The sequence below is a fragment of the Microchirus variegatus genome (genome assembly GCF_963457635.1).
Source record: "Microchirus variegatus genome assembly, chromosome: 13".
NCBI classification, from domain to species: domain Eukaryota; kingdom Metazoa; phylum Chordata; class Actinopteri; order Pleuronectiformes; family Soleidae; genus Microchirus; species Microchirus variegatus.
In genome coordinates, this window is record NC_139814.1 from 26421509 (window position 1) to 26447160 (window position 25652).

Consider the following 25652-nt stretch of genomic DNA (forward strand, 5'->3'; position numbering starts at 1 on the left):
CTTTACAGCCAGTCGTGTTTTTAAAAGCTTTCTGAGACCAAAATAATGAAATAAATATAGATAAATGCACGTTTGATACAAAACAGGACATCATAAAAGGGTCTGTTAGTATCCTCATGTATAATGTTTGCCATAAAACAACATGGTGGGATGTCACCAGGTCAAAACCTGTGAACATTTCTAAAAACACAACTACTCTGACATCTCTTTTTCCATCAAGTTCAGCAAAATCACGAGTCCAAACAGTGCACGTCTCTCTCTGTGCATCTGTTTTTTCTCTTGCTGCGATGGATGTGGGTGGAAGGCAGACAGGAAACTCAAGATCCCCCAGAAGACAAACTTATAACAACATCCGACATTTTGGTTAAGCGCTATTCAAGACTCCTGCCGAGGCTCGAACAAAAACTCCGAAATAACAGCTGCATTTACAGAGTCACATTAGTGCTTCGGCGAGTTTGACCTCCTTAAAAAAAAAACTGCTTGTCATTTCAGTACACTACAGTCTAAATAAAGCTAAAATCAGGAGTCGGGACCTGCACATGTGTACCACAGGACACACCCTGGAGGTACAAAGAGCTTTAGAGTTGCTGGATGAAGGATTTAGTTATGTTCTAAACATAAATTGGAGCTTAAAAGACACATCCATACATGAAAAGTACTTATATTAGGTCTTGGCAAAGAAGAAAAACATTTTCCATGATGTTTAAAGCCTACACCTACTCTATATTTAGATGACATTGGTGTCCAATGTGATGTAAAAGTGGGTAATTTACAATTTTACACAGCTTTCATTTTGCAGCTATATATTGACTCTTGTTATACTGGCAAAAAGGCACCAAATAAAAGCAGCAGAAGACAGAAATAAAGGAAATTGTGAGTGAAATCTAAACGTCTCTGTATTTAAAGCAAGAATAACAAAAGATGAATAATAATAAAAGGTACACGTGGAAGTGTAGGACATGCTTTGAAAAAAGTAAATTGCTGACTTTGTGTTTGTCAAATCTCGCCAATGCTGCGTGTTGTCGCACATACCTGGAACCTCTTCCAGACCATAACTGCTGCTGTTGGGCTTAAAGCGATCGGGTTGGACCCTCATGTTTGGACACAGGACATCTGAGGAGAAAGTACAGTTGTTCAGTTAGGTCAACTCAAAACATAATTAGGGGAAGAAAAGGGTTGCATTTTCCCACCTGGGAACATAATCACATTAGATAATCATGCAGTCATTCCGAAAAAACTTTTTTTTTACGAGGGAGTAGGATTGTTTCTCGGAAAAACAATGACGTCATTGAAAACGCCAGACTCCAGACTGATATGGGATCTGAGGAGCACCGGTCCAGGTCCAGGTCCAGACGGACAGCCCACCCTCCGTCTCCCCTGTGTGATGTCTGGGACGCGAAGAAGTGTGTGCGTGGGTGAGCGAGACGCGGAGGTGGCTGCGCTCTGTGCAGTTACATGCACAGAGCGCAAAGAAGCATAACAGGGTTTATGTTTCCACCGACACATATTTGAGTGGTGGCGGTGACAGTGAGAAAGGCAACACCTCCAGGTTAAGTTTTGGTTGGCAGGAGGGATGCGTTCTATTTGTGTCAAGATGCCAACGTCACTACTGAAGAAAGCAGAAACAACTGCTGTCGAGTTCCATCGTTCGTAAACATTGGCTTAGAGGAGTCGCCGACATTCATTCAACCTTGCAGGTGGTGGATTTTGTATAACACACACCTCATATTGTGCTTCTCGGAGCACTGGAAATGAACACAAATGTTCCAGAAACAGATTTCTTCCCCCCACATAATGACCTACACAGGTGATCTTCCACTTCTGGAAACTGTTCAAATGTGTATTTTCTGCTCTTAACAGGGTCACTGATTCTGGGAAGTGCTCCGAGTCTGAAGATACTTTTATTTTATTTAAATCCACCTTTAGATTTATGGTGCTTAACAAAATAGACATCTTAAATCTGAAAATGTTGTTATTTATATGGTAATTGACATCCTGAATTTACCTTATTATACCCACATTCCACATTTAGATAGAAATCAAGCATAACATTCAACCACTAAAAGTATTTGTTTTATGTTTAAGAATGCAAGTAAATAGCAATCATTTGCCATGTTATTCAAGAATAATCAATAAAATCCATGGATATCTTATCATTTAGCAAAATATAATATACTTTAATAAGCTATGTTGAAATAATTAACCATTGCAGAAACGTAAAACGCAACCTTTATTTAATATTAAGGAACAAACACGATGCTAACATGATATAATGTATTCATGAACATGCTAACGTGTTGCACCACTGTCAACACGTTAGCATGCTAGCTTCCAAAACGCCACACTAAAACACAGAAACGCCACTTATAAACCAACAAACAAACACATAAACAAAGCCATTACACACAATGAGGCTCAGGTTAACTCACCACATCGTTGAACGTCTATTTAGGGCATTTTTATTTTATATTTGTTTATGTTCTGTTCCGTCTGCCTCCAAGAAGTACAGTTTCCGGTGGTGAAGTCCTGACATTGCTAACATCCGCTAACAACAGAGCGACGGCTAATAAGCGCCGAAGCTGCTCTTGTGTTATTAAACTAGTGTTCTTTCATTTAATCTGGTTTAAAACACATGAAGTGTTTTACTATTACTACGGGACTGTTGCTTGTCCGCAACCCCTGCTAGTAAAATGGTTCAGTCCGGGTGTGACGTGGCGTCATTCCACATGGCTAATTTGGTTAGCACCACAGACCAATTACATGTCAGACACGAAATAGCTTTTTAGAGAGTGTATAATGTATTTATTAAAGTATGAAAATAATCTTATTATTATTAAATGTTAAACTTATTTTTGTTACCGTGACCAATGCTGTATAATTATTTGCCCAAAATAAATCCCAGTTATAACAAGATAAACTGCAGTGGGCTCAACGTGACAGTCTGAAAACCACTGTGATCTGCAGGAATGTGTCCTTGTGAATTATTGCACCCTCCTCGGTCATCTCACTTGGCGTAAAGACAAACCAGGCGACGCGGCGACAGCTAATCAATACGCCGCTGTCACTTTTAATCAATCTGTACGGAGGAGCCTCTCATTAAACCTAATATTTGCCCCACAATTTGTCCCATGTCGGGTCTTAGATATTTATCAGAGGCCAAAAAATACCACAGTGAGACACTCTGACTTCCCTTCTGGACGGAGCATCTGCCACACATTCACTATTAAACCATATCATTTTCTTAAATAAATCAAAGTGGTGAAATGAACGTGTCAAAGAGTCTTTTAAAACTAAAATCAATCTATCTATCTATCTATCTATCTATCTATCTATCTATCTATCTATCTATCTATCTATCTATCTATCTATCTATCTATCTATCTATCTGTCTGTCTGTCTGTCTGTCTGTCTGTCTATCTTTAAGCTAGCAAGCTTTAATTTTTAGCCAGCAAGCTTTCATCTATCTGTCTATCTAGCTATCTTTAAGCTAACAAGCTTTCATTTTTAGCTAGCAAGCTTTCATCTATCTATTTATCTATCTATCGATCTATATATCTATATATCTTTACGCTAGCAAGCTTTCATCTATCTATCTATCTATCTATCTATCTATCTATCTATCTATCTATCTATCTATCTATCTATCTATCTATCTATCTATCTATCTATCTTTAAGCTAGCAAGCTATCATCTTTAGCTAGCAAGCTTTCATCTATCTATTTATCTATCTATCCATTGATCTATATATCTATATATCTTTAAGCTAACAAGCTTTAATTTTTAGCTAGCAAGCTTTCATCTATCTATTTATCTATCTATCTATCTTTAAGCTAGCAAGCTATCATCTATAGCAAGCAAGCTTTCATCTATCTATTTATCTATCTATTGATCTATATATCTATATATCTTTAAGCTAGCAAGCTTTCATTTTTAGCTAGCAAGCTTTCATCTATCTATCTATCTATCTATCTATCTATCTATCTATCTATCTATCTATCTATCTATCTATCTATATATCTATATATATATATATATTTAAGATAGCAAGCTATCATCTTTAGCTAGCAAGCTTTCATCTATCTATCTGTCTATCTATCTATCGATCTTTAAGCTAGCAAGCTTTCATCTTTAGCTAGCCAGCTTTCATCTATCTATCTTAAAGGTAGCAAGCTATCATCTTTAGCTAGCAAGCTTTCATCTATCTATCTATCTATCTATCTATCTATCTATCTATCTATCTATCTATCTATCTATCTATCTATCTATCTATCTACAGTACATTTCTTTTATAATCCTACGAGTTGTGTTTTCCCAGTTTCACATGGTGGATTTTTATGTTTGCGTCTGACTTGTTTGGTTTGCAGTAAGCTCCCTTTAGTCTTTTTATAAGCGCCGCTGGGCGAACTGCGCAGGGTTGCATGGTTTAAATTGTTTACAAAGGCCGGCCCCTTCACCAGAAATTACTGTTCTGTAAATGAATGCGAGTGCGTCACTCGTTTCTTTTTTTAAAGTCAGATGCTGCTGTTGTCGCGCGGCTCTCAGACTTAGCATGCAGGATCGCTGAGCTACTCCCCACATTTGCGGCACTCAAAACTATAATTTAGGCATCCGGCTCCGAGTTAAAATGGAAGCAGCGTAAAAAACCTTCATTTGGGAACGAAACGTCTCGCGCAGTGTTCATGGTAGCAGCAGAAGTTACGTAGCATTTACCACCGTCATCCAAATTAACTGATAAGATTGTGTTTGTGGTTTGTTTTTGTTGTTGTTTTTCACGCACTGCACAACTTTAATAAACACAGTTTTCTATTACCGGGTTCACCCAAGGTCAAGTATGTGACCTTTGGCTCCCTGCGTACTATATATTTTTGTGAAACTGTGGTTTTCCTCCGCCACCAAACACAAATTCTTTGTCCACATGAAGAAAACACAAACACAGTTGTCAAACACACACACACACACACACACAGTGGCAACACAGCCCTAATTGTGCACTGCCAGTGTGGGCAAACACGAGCGTGAAAAAAAGAGGATTTTTTTTTTTAGTCGTTTCAGTCGACACCAGTCGTGTTACAAGCCGAGAAGAAGCTCCCCCCCCGTCGACATGACAACACTGAAAATAGTATTTGGGGAAAATGTAAAAAGTTGGATTCTTTGCGAACCTAAAATGATGAAAGGCTCCAAAAACACACGGAAAAATCTGTGGCCTTAATTGATGTTATTCTAAAGGAAGCCCACACACACACACATTAACAAATAGTAGAGTTCTTTTTTTAAAACTATAGATTAAAAGGTGAAAACATTGCACATGAACCCACTAGAAACATTAGATCTATAATTTTCGGGGTCGAAAATAACTCACTCGCTCAGCGGGCCAGTTGTGCTGCTGACCACTGAGATTAAAGAATGAAAACACTGGACCTCTCTCGCGCTATTTCAGTGTAAATTTAACCTCGGGTTAGTCCTCCAAACTCCCCTTGTACAGGGACGCAGCTTGTGAACAGGCAAGGCAAGGCAGGCAACTGCTTGGGGCCCCCGAGCCGATGGGGGAGCCCCACGCCACTCGAAGCCTGGGGGCCGTTTTTACTGAAATGTGCAGTGAGCAGGCGCATTCCCGTCCCCCTTAAAAAACAATGGGCGATTTGCAATGACATCTCAGTAGGAAACCCCCCCAAAGGGGCCCCACCTTTAGTTATCGTTCTGCAAGTTGGAAAATTAAGTTTATATAGTTTTTTATTTTCATTTTTTTTATTGTTCTTTACCTTTATATTCTCACATACTTTTTAAAGACAAGGTTTTTCCATGTTATTTCCTTCATTTCGAAAAAAAATTAAAAATAATTTGAAGTCATACATTGTTTGTTGGTGTACGATTATTTATAACATAATGGCGACGAACACTGGTTGGAAGGAAGGGCCCCCCACTGGGAATTTATGCTTAGGGCCCCTACAGACTCTAGAATCGCCTCTGCCCTTGTAGGATGGAGCATGTTTCATCGTATATAACCTGCATTATTGGCTGGCACTTTTAAAAATCTGTGCAGTCAAAGAGCAAGGTCGAAGGTCAGCAGGGGTTTAAAACTCTGCAAGGCGATACGCCGCGAGAAGAACCAAAAGGTGTTTCAGACGTACGAATCGACACTTTCTGCAGAAGACACGTTTACTTTTGAGGGGCATTTAAAATCACTCTTATCACGCTCGAGTCGACTGTGCAATCATGTCGTTTCCGTTTTTTTTTTCTGTATTTGCCGTTTGCAGCTAAAAATGTTATGGCATCCTTTTCTTTCCTGTCTGGCTAATTTTAAGGGCAGGAATTTTAAGCGCTGGACTGCAGAGCATCCATCTTCTCCGTGGAAAAACGCTCGCCCGCAGATGCTTCAGATGCTTCAGCTGCTGCACGACACGAGGCTGCTGCTTTGTACTGAAAAAGCACTCTCTCTCGGCACATTGTGAGGGGGGGGGGAAAGCCAGCGTTCGACGAACACCTCTGCAGATGAGTAACTGTGGAAAAACACCACTGAAAACGTTCATATGCAACACCCCCGTCACATGCTTCATATCTGAACAGAAGCCATGATAGCACGGCGCACAAGCGCCGCAGCTCTTTGTGGTCAGGGAGGGGTTTCGTGGCCAAGGTCCTTCCTCCGTATAGCGGCGAAAGGTTAAAATAAGTCTAAATTGATTAAGTGCACGGTCAGGATGATTCAGGCACTTCAAAGCCAGGCTTCAAAGTGAGCCCATGTGGCGTTCAGTGTGAGTGATTGGTGTGTTGGTACTGGGCCTGATGGCCGACTTAGGCCCCGTCCCAATACCTCCCCTAACCCTACATTTTTGCCCTAACCCTACATTTTTGCCCTAACCCTACATTTTTACCCTAACCCTACATTTTTGCCCTAACCCTACATTTTGACCCTAACCCTACATTTTTGCCCTAACCCTACATTTTGACCCTAACCCTACATTTTTGCCCTAACCCTACATTTTGACCCTAACCCTACATTTTTGCCCTAACCCTACATTTTGAGTGTTCACGTGTAGGGTGGAGCAAGGGGAAATGCGATTTTCTCCTTATAATCAACCCTCGGAACGTAGTGAGCTCTGATGCGGGCTTGAAAAAGAAGTGGAAGATGGAATTACCCATGATGCTTTGCGAAGTCTTTCAACAAAGATGGCGGCCACATCTGCCGAGGAACATTTACGTTGGAATATATTTTTACGCAAAAATAAGCGCGTTACAATGTCGAATTGTGTTGGAATATGTTGGTTTGATACACATCCAAAAGGACCGTTGAGCTTTGAACGCTAATGTCAGAAAATAAGTGACGAATTTATGAAAGCAGCTAGCTAACTAGCTAGCGAGCGGCTACCCGCCGAGCCCCCCGAGAGAGCGCGCCCGTCACGCAGGTCTGCGTGGCGATTTTCCCCTTATAATCAACCCTCAAAACGTAGTGAGCTCTGGTGCAGGCTTAAAAAGAAGTGGAAGATGAAATTACCCATGATGCTTTGCGAATTCAACGATCCGGCTGATATTTTTCAACAAAGATGGCGGCCACATCTGCCGAGGAACATTTTCGTTGTAATGTATTTTTGCAAAAATAAGCGCGTTACAATGTCCAATTGTGTTGGAATATGTTGGTTTGATACACATCCAAAAGGACCGTTGAGCTTTGAACGCTAATGTCAGAAAATAAGTGACGATTCATGAAAGCAGCTAGCTAACTAGCTAGCGAGCGGCTACCCGCCGAGCGCCCCGAGAGAGCACGCCCCGCCACGCGGAGCTGCGCGACGGGCAAACGCCCTCGAAGCACCCGGCAAACAGCCGCCAGCTAGCTCTGCTACATTTTTGCGTTTTGACGAAGAAAAACTAGCGTTGACGGAGAAAAACAAACAGCTGATCCGCCGCCATTTTTCCTGAATGAAAATAGTAGCACGCTCCACAGGTAGAATTGTCAACATGCGACGTAGGTTAGCACGTTCGTTCACGTTCACTACGCTAATTTGCATGTAGTGAGGTCCCAATACCACTTCCCTCAACGAGGGGAATCTACGGTAGAGGGCGCTCAAAACCAAGGGGAAATTTAAAGGGGGAGGTATTGGGACGGAGCCTAAGTCTAAATTGATTAAGTGCAGGTTCAGGATGATTCAGGCACTTCAAAGCCAGGCTTCAAAGTGAGCCCACGTGGCGTTCAGTGTGAGTGATGGGCGTGTTGGCACTGGGCCTGATGGCCGACTTACTCTCGCACAGCCTCCTCCTCAGCCGGCCCCTGATCTTGTCAATGGCGTTAAAGTCGGTCACGTGGAAGACGTGGGCGTTTTTTGGCTCGGCGGCGATTTCCTCCAGCTCCTCCTTCAGCGCCTCCCCGATGCCCACGGCGAACATTCGGACGCCGGCTTTGGCGGCCGCCTTGGAGGGCTCCAAAACGTAATCCTGGCTTCGCCCGTCCGTGAGGAGGATGGCCACCTTCTGGATGCCTCTGGCGGCGGGCCGCGCGCCGTTCCGCTCGGTGAAGATGTCGGTGGTGGCGTAGCTGATGGCGTCGCCGGTCATCGTATTACCGCCCAGGTAGCGGATGTTGCGCGCAGCTCTCTTGACCTCCTCCAGGGTCCTGTGTCGTCCCAGGTTGAACTCAACGCTGGGCCTGTCGCTGTACCGGACCACAGCCACTCGCGTCTTGTCGGGTGCCACGTCGAAGGAGTCCACCAGGTTTGCCACCCATTGTCGGATCTTCTCAAAGTTCTCTTTTCCGACGCTTGATGACGTGTCCAGGATAAAGGCCAAGTCGTAGTGGACGTTTTTGCACCCTGCAGTCGGTAAAAACACCCAAGAGTTGAATCATTTGTCGTACATGTAGACAGCTTGCTAGCTTAAGATAGATAGATAGATAGATAGATAGATAGATAGATAGATAGATAGATAGATAGATAGATAGATAGATAGATAGATAGATAGATAGATAGATAGATAGATAGATAGATAGATAGATGAAAGCTTGTTAGCTAAAAATGAAAGCTTGCTAGCTTAAAGATAGATAGATAGATAGATAGATAGATAGATAGATAGATAGATAGATAGATAGATAGATAGATAGATAGATAGATAGATAGATAGATAGATAGATAGATAGATAGATGAACGCTTGCTAGCTAAAAATGAAAGCTTGCTAGCTTAAAGATAGATAGATAGATAGATAGATAGATAGATAGATAGATAGATAGATAGATAGATAGATAGATAGATAGATAGATAGATAGATAGATAGATAGATGAAAGCTTGTTAGCTAAAAATGAAAGCTTGCTAGCTTAAAGATAGATAGATACATGAACGCTTGCTAGCTAAAAATTAAAGCTTGCTAGCTTAAAGATAGATAGATAGATAGATAGATAGATAGATAGATAGATAGATAGATAGATGAAAGCTTGTTAGCTAAAAATGAAAGCTTGCTAGCTTAAAGATAGATAGATAGATAGATAGATAGATAGATAGATAGATAGATAGATAGATAGATAGATAGATAGATAGATAGATAGATAGATGAACGCTTGCTAGCTAAAAATGAAAGCTTGCTAGCTTAAAGATAGATAGATAGATAGACAGATAGATAGATAGATAGATAGATAGATAGATAGATAGATAGATAGATAGATAGATAGATAGATAGATAGATAGATAGATAGATGAAAGCTTGTTAGCTAAAAATGAAAGCTTGCTAGCTTAAAGATAGATAGATAGATAGATAGATAGATAGATAGATAGATAGATAGATAGATAGATAGATAGATAGATAGATAGATAGATAGATAGATAGATGAACGCTTGCTAGCTAAAAATGAAAGCTTGCTAGCTTAAAGATAGATAGATAGATAGATAGATAGATAGATAGATAGATAGATAGATAGATAGATAGATAGATAGATAGATAGATAGATAGATAGATAGATAGATAGATGAAAGCTTGTTAGCTAAAAATGAAAGCTTGCTAGCTTAAAGATAGATAGATACATGAACGCTTGCTAGCTAAAAATTAAAGCTTGCTAGCTTAAAGATAGATAGATAGATAGATAGATAGATAGATGAAAGCTTGTTAGCTAAAAATGAAAGCTTGCTAGCTTAAAGCTAGATAGATAGATAGATAGATAGATAGATAGATAGATAGATAGATAGATAGATAGATAGATAGATAGATAGATGAACGCTTGCTAGCTAAAAATGAAAGCTTGCTAGCTTAAAGATAGATAGATAGATAGATAGATAGATAGATAGATAGATAGATAGATAGATAGATAGATAGATAGATAGATAGATAGATAGATAGATAGATGAAAGCTTGTTAGCTAAAAATGAAAGCTTGCTAGCTTAAAGATAGATAGATACATGAACGCTTGCTAGCTAAAAATTAAAGCTTGCTAGCTTAAAGATAGATAGATAGATAGATAGATAGATAGATAGATAGATAGATAGATAGATAGATAGATAGATAGATAGATAGATAGATAGATAGATAGATAGATAGATAGATAGATAGATAGATAGATGAACGCTTGCTAGCTAAAAAGGAAAGCTTGCTAGCTTAAAGATAGATAGATAGATAGATAGATAGATAGATAGATAGATAGATAGATAGATAGATAGATAGATAGATAGATAGATAGATAGATAGATAGATAGATAGATAGATAGATAGATAGATGAGAGCTTGTTAGCTAAAAGATAGATAGATAGATAGATAGATAGATCTTACCTGCCCTCTGTGCTTCCACCCTCTCACCAGTCAGAGTCAAGGCCACGACGACCAAGACCAGGGTGACTCGAAATCCCAGTCGTAGTTCCATTTGGGCCTCGGTTCTGGGTCTGGGTCTGTTTTGTTTAATCTACTGCAACCATGAAGATGTCCAGTCTGTGGAAATGTCAGCACAGAAACATTCAACAGTCTTTTTTGTACCTTCTACCACAGAATTAAAACAATTTAACCTGTGTTTACTCAACTGGCTCATGCACCTTCTCATTACTGACTTCCTCTGCCTGGGAACACAGAACAGACCGAGTGCTTCCTGTCGTTCATCTTTGCAACTTTACCCTGATAGAATTATACTTTATACACGACTCACAAAAAGTTAGGGATGTTTGGCTTTTGGATTCAACTTCAGAATGCACTGTAACCTTTAAAGGCGAACTTAAGTTAACCTTCTCTGAACTTTTAAATGCAAATGTCCAATGGTTTAGTACTTGATTAATCACAAAAATCACAACTGTCTAATATATTTGTATTCAAACAGTCGTCTTCGTTGTGATGTTCAAATGTTGACATCGAGTTATTGAGACATTGAGATGTTGTTGTTGTGCTATTGTCACCACTGTTGTTAGCTCTCGTTTGAGATAAACAAATGACCATTGCATCCTCCTACTTAAAGGTGCCACATGTAAGAATGTGGCCAAAGAACGGTTACTGCATTCAAATTCAAAATACCGAGGTCATTTAAGGTTTCGTTTTCTGACCTAACTGGCAACCCGTGGTTGCTCGGCAGCTGAGACTCTACTGACTGCGATGTTTGGTAGACGGCGGCAGGTGGCGCCACATGACGCCAATTTTTTAATGCAAATATTTTAGCTGTACTGTTGTGACGACATAGTATAGTATCTTGTTTTTTTTGTCAAATTTTGGACGACATAGTATTGCATGACCTTTTTGTCAAATTTTGGACCAAAAACAAAATTTCAAATTTTTTTGGACGACATAGTATAGTATGACGTTTTTTGTCAAATTATGGACCAAAAACTAAATTTAAAAAATTTTTGGACGACAAAGTATAACATTTTTTGTCAAATTTTGGACCAAAAACTAAATTTTAATTTGTTTTTGGACGACATAGTATAGTATGTCGGTTTTTGGCAAATTTTGGACGAGATAGTATAGTATGTGGGTTTTTTTTTGTCAAATTTTGGTCCAAAACATTCTTTTCATAAGTTTTTGGACGACATAGTATAGTATGTTGTTTCTGTCAAATTTTGGACCGAAAACAAAATATCAAAAAATCTGTTGTTGGTGAGTTCAGTTTGTTATATGAACATTATTCCTGAGTCTCTGTGACATATTAGGAGGATTTTATGGCCAGTTTCTTTAGATTTATTACATAACGCACCTTTAAATGTCCTGCTTTCATATATAGATAGAATAACTTTTCATAGGTATATTCTTGTCCAATAACTTGTCGCGAGTACTTTATGTATAAAAAAATTGGCACCAAGGACAAAAGTCTGAGTCTCTCTCCCTCTTTTGACCAGTATTTCTAACATCTCCTGTTTGAATCTCTCTCTCTATCTCTTGCTGGAATAGAAGCTGCTGACAGGAAATGTTCTCAACTCTCAGGACGTGATAATTGAAGCCCTGGACTGAAATACGCATTATCTCGGAGTAAATCTTCATCCAGACACTGGAGGTAAAAAAAAGAAAAGTTTGCTGGAAGCTGTTGCCAAAAGCTTTCTTAACCATATCCACCCACAAGACGGTTAAAGAACATCGAGTCAGTGTGAGATTCTCACAGGTATCTCTGCTTTTTCCTTCGTTTCCACGCACTGTGACGCTGCAAACCTACTCCAGTGGTTGTGATGGGCTGCCATCGGGGCTGATTGTGTGACTGACTGTAGCCATAACACAGGTTCGTGCTAGCTGAGCAGTCATTGCGGGGGTCACGATGGGAGGTGGAGGAAAGTCTGAGTTATGCATCACTTGGAAAGCAATAAATACGACTCCCTCGTGTCCCGAAGATGTGTTCACCATCACCGACCGCCATCGGCGTCACCCGAGCTGTAGATTTCCACTCACGTAAAAACCATTTCACGGAGTTGGGTTTGTTTTCCATAGACAGTTGGTATCTTATCACTTATCCCTGCCTCCATTAAGCCGACAAATAAGGCGCAAAAGAATAATGTACAATAAACACGTGAGCACTTTTGCACTTTATTCACAGGTTCTGGTGCAATAGGGCGATATGCAATACAATATAATACTAACACTTGCACTTAGCTTTCTATGCAATACAGCAACATGCAATTTAACCTACAGTCTATCAAGCTCCATGTTCTCTATGTTTGTTTGTTTTCAAATTTCCAAATAACCCTAAACTAATGTAAACCATTAAATTGTCATTTTATTGATGACATTTGGACTTTATGCTAAGCTACTGCTGAGCTATTTCATAATGACATTTAAAGGTGCATTATGTAATAAATCATAAAATCCTCCTAATATGTCACAGAGACTCAGGAATAATGTTCATATAACAAACTGAACTCACCAACAACAACAGTACAGACAAAATATTTGCATTAAAAAAAAATATATATTTTGCAGACTGCAAATCACGTTTACGTTTTGAATCGTGGCGCCACCTATCGCCGTCTACCAGTCATTGCAGTCGGTAGAGTCTCGGCTGCCGAGCAACCACGGGTTGCCAGTTACGTCAAAAAAACGAAACCTTAAAGACCTCGGTATTTTGAATTTGAATGTAGTAACCGTCTTTGGCCACATTCTTACATATGGCACCTTTAAAGCTAGCGTTTAAATACTCATGAATGTCAGTTGCCAGTGAACACAACGCTGAAAGGTTTGAAACCCTTGGTGCTTATTGGACAAAATGGGTGCAAGAAATCAAATTAAAACTAACCTATAAACTAAAACTTGAGACAAAACACACACTTTTTTTGACAATATTAAATAGAACTGACTGACACACTGTATGTGCTGTTCTGCTGTGACTCTTATTTGAAGGTCAGTGGACTGTGTGGTTTGGCCTCTAAAGCTTTATAGGATAGAGCAGGGGTTCTCAAAGTTTTGATACCTGAGGATCAATTTAGGAACCCAACATTGGACTGAGGGCCGCCAAAGGGAAAAAAAAGAAAAAAACTGAAAGAAATCCCATTTGTAATAACTATGGTGTCCAAAATTTGACAAAACCGACATACTATACTACGTTGTCCAAAATGTGAACAAAAAATTGAAAAAAAAAATGTTGGTCCAAAATTTGACAAAAACGACATACTATACTATGCCGTCCAAAATTTTACAATTTTTTGGGGAAAAAGTTTTTGGTCCAAAATTTGACAAAAACGTTGTACAATACTATGTTGTCCCGAATTTGACAATAAAAAAAAATAATAATTTGGTCCAAAATTTGACAAAAATTACATACTATACTACGTTTCCAAAATGTGAAAAAAAAATTTGAAAAAAAAATGTTGGTCCAAAATTTGACAAAAACTTCATACTATACTAGTTCGTTCAAAATTTTAAAATTTTGGGGGGAAAAAGTTTTTTGGTCCAAAATTTGACAAAAACGTTGTACAATACATGTCCCGAATTTGTCAAATTTTTTCAAAAAAAATTTGGTCCCAAATTTGACAAAAACGACATACTATACTGTGTCACTATGCCGTCCAAAATTTTACAATTTTTTGGGGAAAAAGTTTTTGGTCCAAAATTTGACAAAAACGTTGTACAATACTATGTTGTCCCGAATTTGACAATAAAAAAAAATAATAATTTGGTCCAAAATTTGACAAAAATTACATACTATACTACGTTTCCAAAATGTGAAAAAAAAAATTGAAAAAAAAATGTTGGTCCAAAATTTGACAAAAACTTCATACTATACTAGTTCGTTCAAAATTTTAAAATTTTTGGGGGAAAAAGTTTTTTGGTCCAAAATTTGACAAAAACGTTGTACAATACTATGTTGTCCCGAAATTGACAATTTTTTTCCAAAAAAATTTGGTCCAAAATTTGACAAAAACGACATACTATACTGTGTCACTATGCCGTCCAAAATTTTACAATTTTTTGGGGAAAAAGTTTTTGGTCCAAAATTTGACAAAAACGTTGTACAATACTATGTTGTCCCGAATTTGACAATAAAAAAAAATAATAATTTGGTCCAAAATTTGACAAAAATTACATACTATACTACGTTTCCAAAATGTGAAAAAAAATGTTGGTCCAAAATTTGGCAAAAACCTCATACTATACTAGTTCGTTCAAAATTTTAAAACATTTGGGGGAAAAAGTTTTTTGGTCCAAAATTTGACAAAAACGTTGTACAATACATGTCCCGAATATGTCAAATTTTTTCAAAAAAAATTTGGTCCCAAATTTGACAAAAACGTTGTACAATACTATGTTGTCCCGAATTTGACAATTTTTTTCAAAAAAAATTTGGTCCAAAATTTGACAAAAACGACATACTATACTGTGTCACTATGCCGTCCAAAATTTTACAATTTTTTGGGGAAAAAGTTTTTGGTCCAAAATTTGACAAAAACGTTGTACAATACTATGTTGTCCCGAATTTGACAATTAAAAAAATAATAATTTGGTCCAAAATTTGACAAAAATTACATACTATACTACGTTTCCAAAATGTGAAAAAAAAAATTGAAAAAAAAATGTTGGTCCAAAATTTGACAAAAACTTCATACTATACTAGTTCGTTCAAAATTTTAAAATTTTTGGGGGAAAAAGTTTTTTGGTCCAAAATTTGACAAAAACGTTGTACAATACATGTTGTCCCGAATTTGTCAAATTTTTTCAAAAAAAATTTGGTCCAAAATTTGACAAAAACGTTGTACAATACTATGTTGTCCCGAATTTGACAATTTAAAAAAAAAAAAATTGGTCCAAAATTTGACAAAAACGTCATACTATACTGTGTCACTATGCCGTCCAAAATTTTACAATTTTTTGGGGAAAAAGTTTTTGGTCCAAAATTTGACAAAAACGTTGTACAATACTATGTTGTCCCGAATTTGACAATTAAAAAAAAATAATAATTTGGTCCAAAATTTGACAAAAATTACATACTATACTACGTTTCCAAAATGTGAAAAAAAAATTGAAAAAAAAAATGTTGGTCCAAAATTTGACAAAAACTTCAAACTATACTAGTTCGTTCAAAATGTAAACATTTTTGGGGGAAAAAGTTTTTGGTCCAAAATTTGACAAAAACGTTGTACAATACTATGTCGTCCCGAATTTGACAATTAAAAAAAACAAAAACATTTGGTCCAAAATTTGACAAAAATTACATATTATACTACGTTTCCAAAATGTGAAAAAAAAATTGAAAAAAAAAATGTTGGTCCAAAATTTGACAAAAACGTCATACTATACTAGTTCGTTCAAAATATTAAAATTTTTGGGGGAAAAAGTTTTTGGTCCAAAATTTGACAAAAAGTTGTACAATACTATGTTGTCCCGAATTTGACAATTAAAAAAATAATAATAATTTGGTCCAAAATTTGACAAAGATTACATACTATACTAGTTCGTTCAAAATTTTACAATTTTTGGGGGAAAACGTTTTTTGGTCCAAAATTTGACAAAAACGTTGTACAATACATGTTGTCCCGAATTTGACAATTTTTTATTTAGTAAATACAGTTGTACAGTTTACACTTATTGGTCTGTATCCAGTAAAGTCCAATAAACATTTAACAAGCTTAGTAGCTCCTGGATTAAAACTATCAACTGTAATTCATTGCGGGGGCCGCCAGAAATGTTCCTGCGGGCCGCCACTGGCCCACGGGCCGCACTTTGAGAACCAATGGGATATAGAGGGTGCGTTATATATCGTAAAGTGGTTTCCTTATCTGATTCTCCGACGAGCTATTTCTGCTACTCGAGCTATTAATGAGCAGAATGGGCACGGCCCGCTAAATCACTCCAATTACCTCCATTAGCGTTCATGCAACTAGAACGTTCACGTGACGTTCTACCTTTCCCTCTTTTCGTCTCTGATGAAGTTTTAAATACTCGGTTTGTTTCCCTCTCTCGTTGTTGTTGACAGCTCTCAGCGACGGTCTCCGAGGGTAGAGCTAAAAACAAGCTCTCAGCATGTGAACCTGAGGCCAGATTCCTTACAATCTGTGGGTCTGTATCACCGCCGGCCGGGCAGGGGCGCAGCTTGTGAACAGGCAGGGCGGGCAACTGCTTGGGCCCCCCCCCCCCCCCCCCCCGAGCTGATAGGGGCCCCCCCAATAACTCGGAGCCTGAGGGCTGTTTTAACCCTAACCCATCCCGTCCCCCTTAAACAACAATGGACGATTTGCAATGACACCTCAGTAGGAAACCCCCCCTAAAGGGGCCCCACCTCCCTAAAGGGGCCCCACCTCACTTTAACCTGTGTGAAGTTATCGTTCTGCAAGTTGGAAAAAGAAGAGGATTGTTTACAGTGTAATGCATATCTTTTTTTACTCAGTTTTTAAGTTTTTTTCAGTTATTTACAGTATTTTATTGTTTTATATATTTATATTGTTTTATAATGTGGGTTCTTTATAGTGTAATATATTTTTTTATTAAGTTTATATAGTTTTTTAAAAAGCTATTTACAGTATTTCATTGTTCTTTACATTTATATTTTCACATACTTTTTAATTACAGGGTTTTTCCATGTTATTTCATTCATTTTATTTTGAAGTCATACATTTTTCGTTGGTGCCAGATTATTTGTAACCAGGGCCGTTTCTAACTGTTTGGGGGGCCCTATGCGAGATACTATTTTGGGGGGCCCCTATTTTTTTTTTTTATTCCTAACTTTTTCTGATTACCCCACAAACACTTACGCATAATGAATGCATCCAATACATGCAAATAAAGACGGGTACTTTTAATTCTTAAAAAATATAACAAAATAGAGTCTGAACTGGCAGTTTGGGGGGCCCCCTGGTGGCTGTGGGGCCCTACGCAGCTGCATAGTCCGCATAATATAGCAAGAAACGGCTCCGTTTGTAACGTAACGGTGATGAACGCTGGTTGGAAGGAAGGGGCCCCCCTGGGAACTTTTGCCGAGGGCCCCTACAGACTCTAGAATCGCCTCTGCGACCTCTGGGACTGCAAACGTAGAAGTCTATGAGAGAAGTCGATCATGTCCAAGATGCGTAAAAAACAGAACGTGAGAGGTTGTTTTTTGAAGCGCAGTCCAGGAAGTGGAGAAAGTGACCTTTATATGTATTTAGCACTGTTTTTGCATTTTTTTATATTATTGTTTGCACCTTATACACTGTCTTGTCTTTTACTGTTTTTGTATGTTTTTTCTTTGCATCTCCGGTTACTCAGGTGACGTAGACATGTAATGTGTCATGTGTTTTATTGTTGTGCGAAATTCAATAAAAGTTTCTATAAGAAAAAAGAGAAAGTGAACGTCTCAGCGCGCGGACGTTTGCAACGTCGACCGTTCAAAAAGTGGACAATTAATTAAAGGTACAACGATGACGTCTTACCTGCTCTGTCACTTCAGTCAGCCTCTCTTTCAGCCTCCAGCGCTCACACACACACACACACACACACTCCTGAATCAGCACCGGCTCAGCATCGTTACCAGGTGACAATAATCCAAAAATAACTCCTTTGCAGGCACTGCAGTGTGAGGTTGTGTATGTTTATGTATAATCCAGGGTGACAATCCAGTGTAGTGTTGTTAAAAAGACTAAGGTGAGCTGAGCTGTGTGTGTGTGTGTGCAGACCTTCTGGAGGGTTTGACACACAGAGAAAGAGAGAGAGAGAGAGAGAGAGAGAGAGAGAGAGAGGGAGGGAACTCTACGAGTGTTGGGTTTCACTCGGTGGCTTTAGACTGTTCTCCGCTGCACATGAAGAAGGTCTGAGAGGCACGGCCAATTATAGAGCCCACTTTTTTTAGGATATTTTGGTCCTTTTTCTCTCCCTCCCTCTTCTTTATGACTGCACCCATGTCAAGGCACGGCTTCTTGGCAACCGCCCCTCAACTGTTCGGCCTTTGCCACTGCGATAGCCACAGCGGAGCCGCCCTGGGGCCCATTGGCGGTGTGGTGTGGTGGGCCGTGGTGGGCCGTGGTGGGCCGGGCCCCGCGTTCGGCCAAAGGCTGTATTTAAGTCGGGGGGGGGGGGGGGGGGGGTGAATGATTACAGAACACTTGTGCTTGTGCAGCTTTGCGTGTTTTGAAGCCGTCCGCGCTCGCCGTCCCGACTCTGATCTACGGCGTCGTCTCGCGTCGGATCCGTTTTGACATGTTTACCGTCAGCCGTCAGACCGCGCGTCCTCCGCGTTTAAATCATATTCGCGTATTTACTTACGCGACACATGTGCAGCGCTTTAGTTAGTTTGATTTCTAACACTCTGTTTGTTGTTTTGTTTTGTGTAGCGCACGTGTTTTTTGCGTGTTTGATTTATACGTCCTTGGGTCACGTGCGGGCACACGGCTCTGTGTCGGACTTCCTGCCTGGCAGATGTTCTGTGCTTCCTCCTTCTGAAGTCTCTCCGGTGGCTCCGTCTTCAAAGTTCTTCTTCAGAGCTGGAAACACAGTATCATTACACACACACAGGCTTATTTACAGTGTCACTGACCATCAGGATGTGTATAGTTGGGAAAAGAGAGGCTGCTGCTGCTGATGATGAAGATGATGATTGGGAGCAGATGCACGTTCTGAGCGCTGGTGTCAGTCCGAGGAACCGTCTGTAGACCTTCCGCGACTAAGGGCTAAAGAGGTCAGCGGCGCGCAGGGCGAGCAGGAGGCTGCAGGAGGCGCCGCCGCGTTCGGGTCGGAGAGAGAGAAGCCATCTGTCATCGTCACGACGACGACGACGACGACGACGACGACGGCCGGCTTTCAAAACCCTAACCCACGTCAGAGAAAGCTGTCGTTTTTTCGGAATACGTCCAACGTTATTAACGTGGGAGTCGATGAATAGTCGAAAAATAGATGCACGTTTGTTTGTTTGTTTGTTTTTGTCATTTAAAAAATGTGCTTTAGCAGCGTCGATAATAGCAAAACAAGCATTGATGAAGGTACAAATGGATAGAAAGCACAAATACCTGGAGAACACAGCAGAGAGAGTAGAAGACACTGAGGAGGAGGAAGAGGAGGCGGGGCTAACGGCGCACAGGTGGAAGTCATCAGACACAGGTGGGGGGGGGGGCAGCCAATCAACAGACACAAACACAGGAAGTAAATACTGCATACAAAATAAAACAGGAAACAGCAAACAACAATAAATAAATAAACACACATGGAGCAAAAGTGCAGGGTAAGACGCGGATACATGCGAGAAGATGACGGGATAATAAAAGTCCAGATAATAAAATAAAATAAAATAAAATAAAATAAAATAAGATAAGATAAGATAAGATAAGATAAAATAAAAATAAAAATAAAAATAAAAATAAAATAAAATTAAATAAAATTAAAAAAATAAATAAATAAATAAATAAAATGAAATACGATAAAATAAAATAAGATAAAATAAAATAAAATAAAATAAAATAAAATAAAATAAAATAAAATTTATCTTTATTTATCAGGGACAATGCAGTGAGACATTGAGACTTTTCAGAATTAAAAACACTCACTATACACCATGCATGTTCTTTTATATATTTATTTACCTGTGGATATTTAAATGTCCTATACATTCTTTTTTTTAGGTAATATAAATGTGTTTATTTGTATTTAGATAAATCTGTTTTTCCCATGTGTCGATAATATCCTCTCTGTTATAACCTGAAAATGGAATTAAATAGAACTGAAAATAACTCATGTACTTTTACATCATTAAAGATCGATCGGGATCTTTACGAAGTGTCCGTTGAACGTTCTTCCGTCCAAAGTCAAAGCAGATTTCCTGGAACGTGGAGTCAAGCGAGTGATGATCAAACCAGACGACGTAAGGAAATCACAGAAACACAATAATATTTCACGTCGAGTTTGATCACAAATAATTTATAGCTTTATTCGTCCTGAAGTCCACTCTGTTCAAAAGCTCTGAGAGTCAGCGTTTAATGAGAGAAACAGATTCACCTCAGAGGGAAACGAACGTTTATTCTCCTCTTTTGTTGTTTGAAACACGTTCAACAGTTTATCGTTCAGTGCAGTAAACATCCTTTTATTTACCTCTGATGTGACGACTGCTTCGTATAAATGAACGAGCTTTTGGAAAAAGGAACAGAAGAGAGCGTCGTCCTGACACAGAGCTTTTTTATCGAAATAAAGTCCATTTATTTATTTATTTTGGGAGCACAACGTTCATCCGTCCATTAATAATAAACAAGATGATTGTGTCTTTGTGTCAGAGCATCACTGACCAATGTATGAATCATAAGATTATACGACCACTTAAGGAACTTTAAGTGCTTTTAAACAACTACAAAATGTCCAAAAAAATACATGTTTTCTATTATTACAGATGTCACCACTCTGAGTATTTGGAATTATAGTCATTTACAACTATATTTTATGCTGTAAATGAGTGTTTAATGTGTTTAATGTATGCAAATACTGAATAATAAAGACTTCAATTTAACTTAAACCATATATCAGTTTGTCACACAGTTGTGCATGAAGGCGTTTCACCAGCTTAGGATTTAATGAGCACCTGGAACATTTTTAACACTTTCAGGTCCATTAGCCGTGAGTTAATAACGAGACTTTATCGTAATAAAAGTCACATCATTTCACTGCAGCGAAGCCTTAAAAACAAGCTGCAAAAGACAAAGATTCACACTGTTTTCCTGAGTCATGAACTTCTTTATCCTCTTTAATCTCCAGTTTGAAGCACTGGGCCGATCACCGTCAGCCGAGTGCCTGCAGACCTCCTGATGACTCCTCTAACAGGAGGCTGCAGCAGCAGCAGCAGCAGCAGGAGGAGGTGGAGGTGGAGGAGGAGGAGGCTCCTCGGCGTGCCCTCTCAAAGCCCCCTCCGTCTGCTGCCCTGGGACCTGCAGGGACACCTCGGGCCAGCGCGGCGTCATCCGCAGATAATCCCCGCGTGGACACATGTTTGAGTCGCACTGATCCTCTCGGAGCCGCCACGATCTCTCCTCGGCCTCGGTCGACCTCCTGCCCCGTCTCCTGCAGGAGGCGAGAAGGTTGAAGGAGGAGCAGGAGGTTCGCTGCTGCTGCTGCTGCACAGAGGAGCAGACGTACCGTGACGCACCACGGCGTCCTCCAGACGGCGAGGCCTGGAGGACCTGTGGCCTGTGAGGGTTTGAGGGGAGGAGGAGGAGGCCACGGAGGAGGCCACGGAGGAGGCCACGGAGGTCTCTGCCTCACACAGGACCTCCTCTGAGGCTCGTCCTGAGTCACGTTCTTCTTACGAGAAGCAGATCCAGCTTCACATTGAAGCTTCTGCCTCTGAGCCTCCTTCACCTCCTGAGGCAGCTCCAGCGGGGCGAGCTTCACAGGGCGGCGTCCTCCTCCTCCTCCTCCTCCTCCACCTCCTCCTCCTCCTCACTCTCAGCCTCTCCGGCTACGCCTGGCCTCGGCTGTGCCGCGACCTCCACCCGGGTCGGCTTACGGCGACCCGGGTCGCGGCCTCCTGTCTGTGTGTCTCGAGTGACGGACAGGAGGCCAGGTGTCTTTGACGCGCGGCCATTTTTAGCCGCCAGTCGCACATTTTGAGCGTTCAAACGCGCCGCGGTATTTTTAACCTGGAGGGAGGACATTTATTCTCCCTGTTAGAGAAAGAAAAGAGACGTCAGGGACTCAGTTCACTCTCTGAGATGATAAAGTTGCCTCCAGAGAATCCCTCCTTACAACAATAAAGCATTCTGGCTCTTTAAATCTAATTAACAATACAGTATGTGCAAGATATTTGGGTATATTTGGGTAAAATAAAGTCCCTAATTTCAGCGTAGACATCAGCAATTTCTTTTTAAGCTCATTTGTTCCTTTAATATGAGACGATGAATCCCATCCCTGCAGAGAACATCAATTATAGAGCTGCTATGTTGTTTTTCTAAGTTGTGTCGACTAAAATTATACATTAAATAATTCAGAACACAATCACAGTCTGGTTAAACAGTCCATAACTTAAGTTTTTGTACCAAAACCTTTGTCAAGAAAAGAGATTTTTTTAATTATTAATTCGCAATTTACGCAATAAATATCGTACCATAGTTAATTTGAGAGTCTATATGGTACAATATTTATTACGATATTTTGAGAGTCTATGGTACGACATATATTGCGATATTTTGAGAGTCTCTGGTACGATATTTATTGCGATATTTTGAGAGTCTCTGGTACGATATTTATTGCGATATTTTGAGAGTTTCTTTGGTACAACATTTATTACGATATTTTGAGAGTCTCTCTGGTACGATATTTATTGCGATATTTTGAGAGTCTCTGTGGTACAACATTTATTACGATATTTTGAGAGTCTCTGGTACGATATTTATTGCGATATTTTGAGAGTCTCTGGTACGATATTTATTGCGATATTTTGAGAGTCTCTGGTACGATATTTATTGCGATATTTTGAGAGTCTCTCTGGTACGATATCTATTGCGATATTTTGAGAGTCTATGGTAAGATATTTATTGCGATATTTTGAGAGTCTATGGTACGACATTTATTGCGATATTTTGAGAGTCTCTGGTACGATATTTATTGCGATATTTTGAGAGTCTCTCTGGTACGATATCTATTGCGATATTTTGAGAGTCTATGGTACGATATTTATTGCGATATTTTGAGAGTCTATGGTACGACATTTATTGCGATATTTTGAGAGTCTATGGTACGATATTTATTGCGATATTTTGAGAGTCTATGGTACGACATTTATTGCGATATTTTGAGAGTCTCTGGTACGATATTTATTGCGATATTTTGAGAGTCTCTGGTACAATATTTATTACGATATTTTGAGAGTCTATGGTACGACATATATTGCGATATTTTGAGAGTCTCTGGTACGATATTTATTGCGATATTTTGAGAGTCTCTGGTACGATATTTATTGCGATATTTTGAGAGTTTCTTTGGTACAACATTTATTACGATATTTTGAGAGTCTCTCTGGTACGATATTTATTGCGATATTTTGAGAGTCTCTGTGGTACAACATTTATTACGATATTTTGAGAGTCTCTGGTACGATATTTATTGCGATATTTTGAGAGTCTCTGGTACGATATTTATTGCGATATTTTGAGAGTCTCTGGTACGATATTTATTGCGATATTTTGAGAGTCTCTCTGGTACGATATCTATTGCGATATTTTGAGAGTCTATGGTACGATATTTATTGCGATATTTTGAGAGTCTATGGTACGACATTTATTGCGATATTTTGAGAGTCTCTGGTACGATATTTATTGCGATATTTTGAGAGTCTCTGGTACGACATTTATTGCGATATTTTGAGAGTCTCTGGTACGACATTTATTGCGATATTTTGAGAGTCTCTGGTACGATATTTATTGCGATATTTTGAGAGTCTCTGGTAGGACATTTATTGCGATATTTTGAGAGTCTCTGGTACGATATTTATTGCGATATTTTGAGAGTCTCTGGTACGATATTTATTGCGATATTTTGAGAGTCTCTGGTACGATATTTATTGCGATATTTTGAGAGTCTCTGGTACGATATTTATTGCGATATTTTGAGAGTTTCTGGTACGATATTTATTGCGATATTTTGAGAGTCTCTGGTACGATATCTATTGCGATATTTTGAGAGTCTCTGGTAGGACATTTATTGCGATATTTTGAGAGTCTCTGGTACGATATTTATTGCGATATTTTGAGAGTCTCTGGTACGATATTTATTGCGATATTTTGAGAGTCTCTGGTACGATATTTATTGCGATATTTTGAGAGTCTCTGGTACGATATTTATTGCGATATTTTGAGAGTCTCTGGTACGATATCTATTGCGATATTTTGATAGTCTCTATGGTACGATATGTATTACAATATTTTGAGAGTTTCTATGGTACGATATTTTGAGGGTCTATGGTACGATATTTATTGCGTAAATTGCGAATTAATAATTAAAAAAATCTCTTTTCTTGACAAAGGTTTTGGTACAAAAACTTAAGTTATGGGCTGTTTAACCAGACTGTGATAAATATCGTACCAGAGACTCTCAAAATATCGCAATAAATATCATACCATATACTCTCAAAAACCTTTGTCAAGAAAAGAGATTTTATTAATTATTACATTTACTGTTTAATACAGAAAAAGTGCTATATTATCATACATATATATATATATATATATAATATATATACAGTAGCACCTTAAAGAAAAGACTATTATATCACATTTGAAAACGTAGAACCAGAAATTCCGAGGTTATTTTAACCTGAAACCTTTATTTCCCTGAATAAACACTAAACTGGTGGATTATAATCCACGAACTCACCGATAATTATGTCAAATTAAAGACGAAGAAACGAGCGAAACAAGTGAAAAGGATTGAAATAGAAGTGTTTGTTAAATACAACAACTGCAGCTGTTTTCACTGTGAGTTACAGAGACGCTAAAAGGATAAAAACAAACGAAACGAAAGATGAAGCGAGCTCAAACTGTTGTTGTTGTTGTTGTTGTTAACAGTCGAGTCTTAAAAGCCTTAACGGAGGATTTATTAAAGCATCAGTGAAGCTGTCGGTCGTAAACGAAGCCTCGTTGTGTTTGTTTGCTCTTTAACCAACAACACACACTTTACTTTGCTCTGGACAGAGTTTTAAACTCTCACTTTACTCGTTGATCACCAGCGATAAACTGAAGAGATGCAGAGATACTCACAGGTCTGGGAAACATCTCTTCCTGTTGTTGTTGTTGTTGTTGTTGTTGTTGATGAGTTCTTGCTGCAGACGCAGGAGACACAGGCAGCGACACT

The 25652-nt window shown here is 39.1% G+C and overlaps 1 protein-coding gene across 1 annotated transcript in view; it reads right to left on the reverse strand.

Moving 5' to 3' along the window:
* col22a1 (collagen, type XXII, alpha 1) overlaps nucleotides 1-10827 on the reverse strand; it is a gene marked incomplete at its 5' end in the record, with an annotated part of 55569 nt that extends 44742 nt beyond the window's left edge. The window contains 3 exons of the mRNA XM_083899720.1: nucleotides 1033-1113; nucleotides 8232-8798; nucleotides 10737-10827. Of these exons, the coding sequence (XP_083755846.1) occupies nucleotides 1033-1113; nucleotides 8232-8798; nucleotides 10737-10827 (739 nt within the window). The remainder of the gene's footprint in view (nucleotides 1-1032; nucleotides 1114-8231; nucleotides 8799-10736) is intronic.
* Between the last annotated feature and the right edge of the window lie 14825 nt (nucleotides 10828-25652).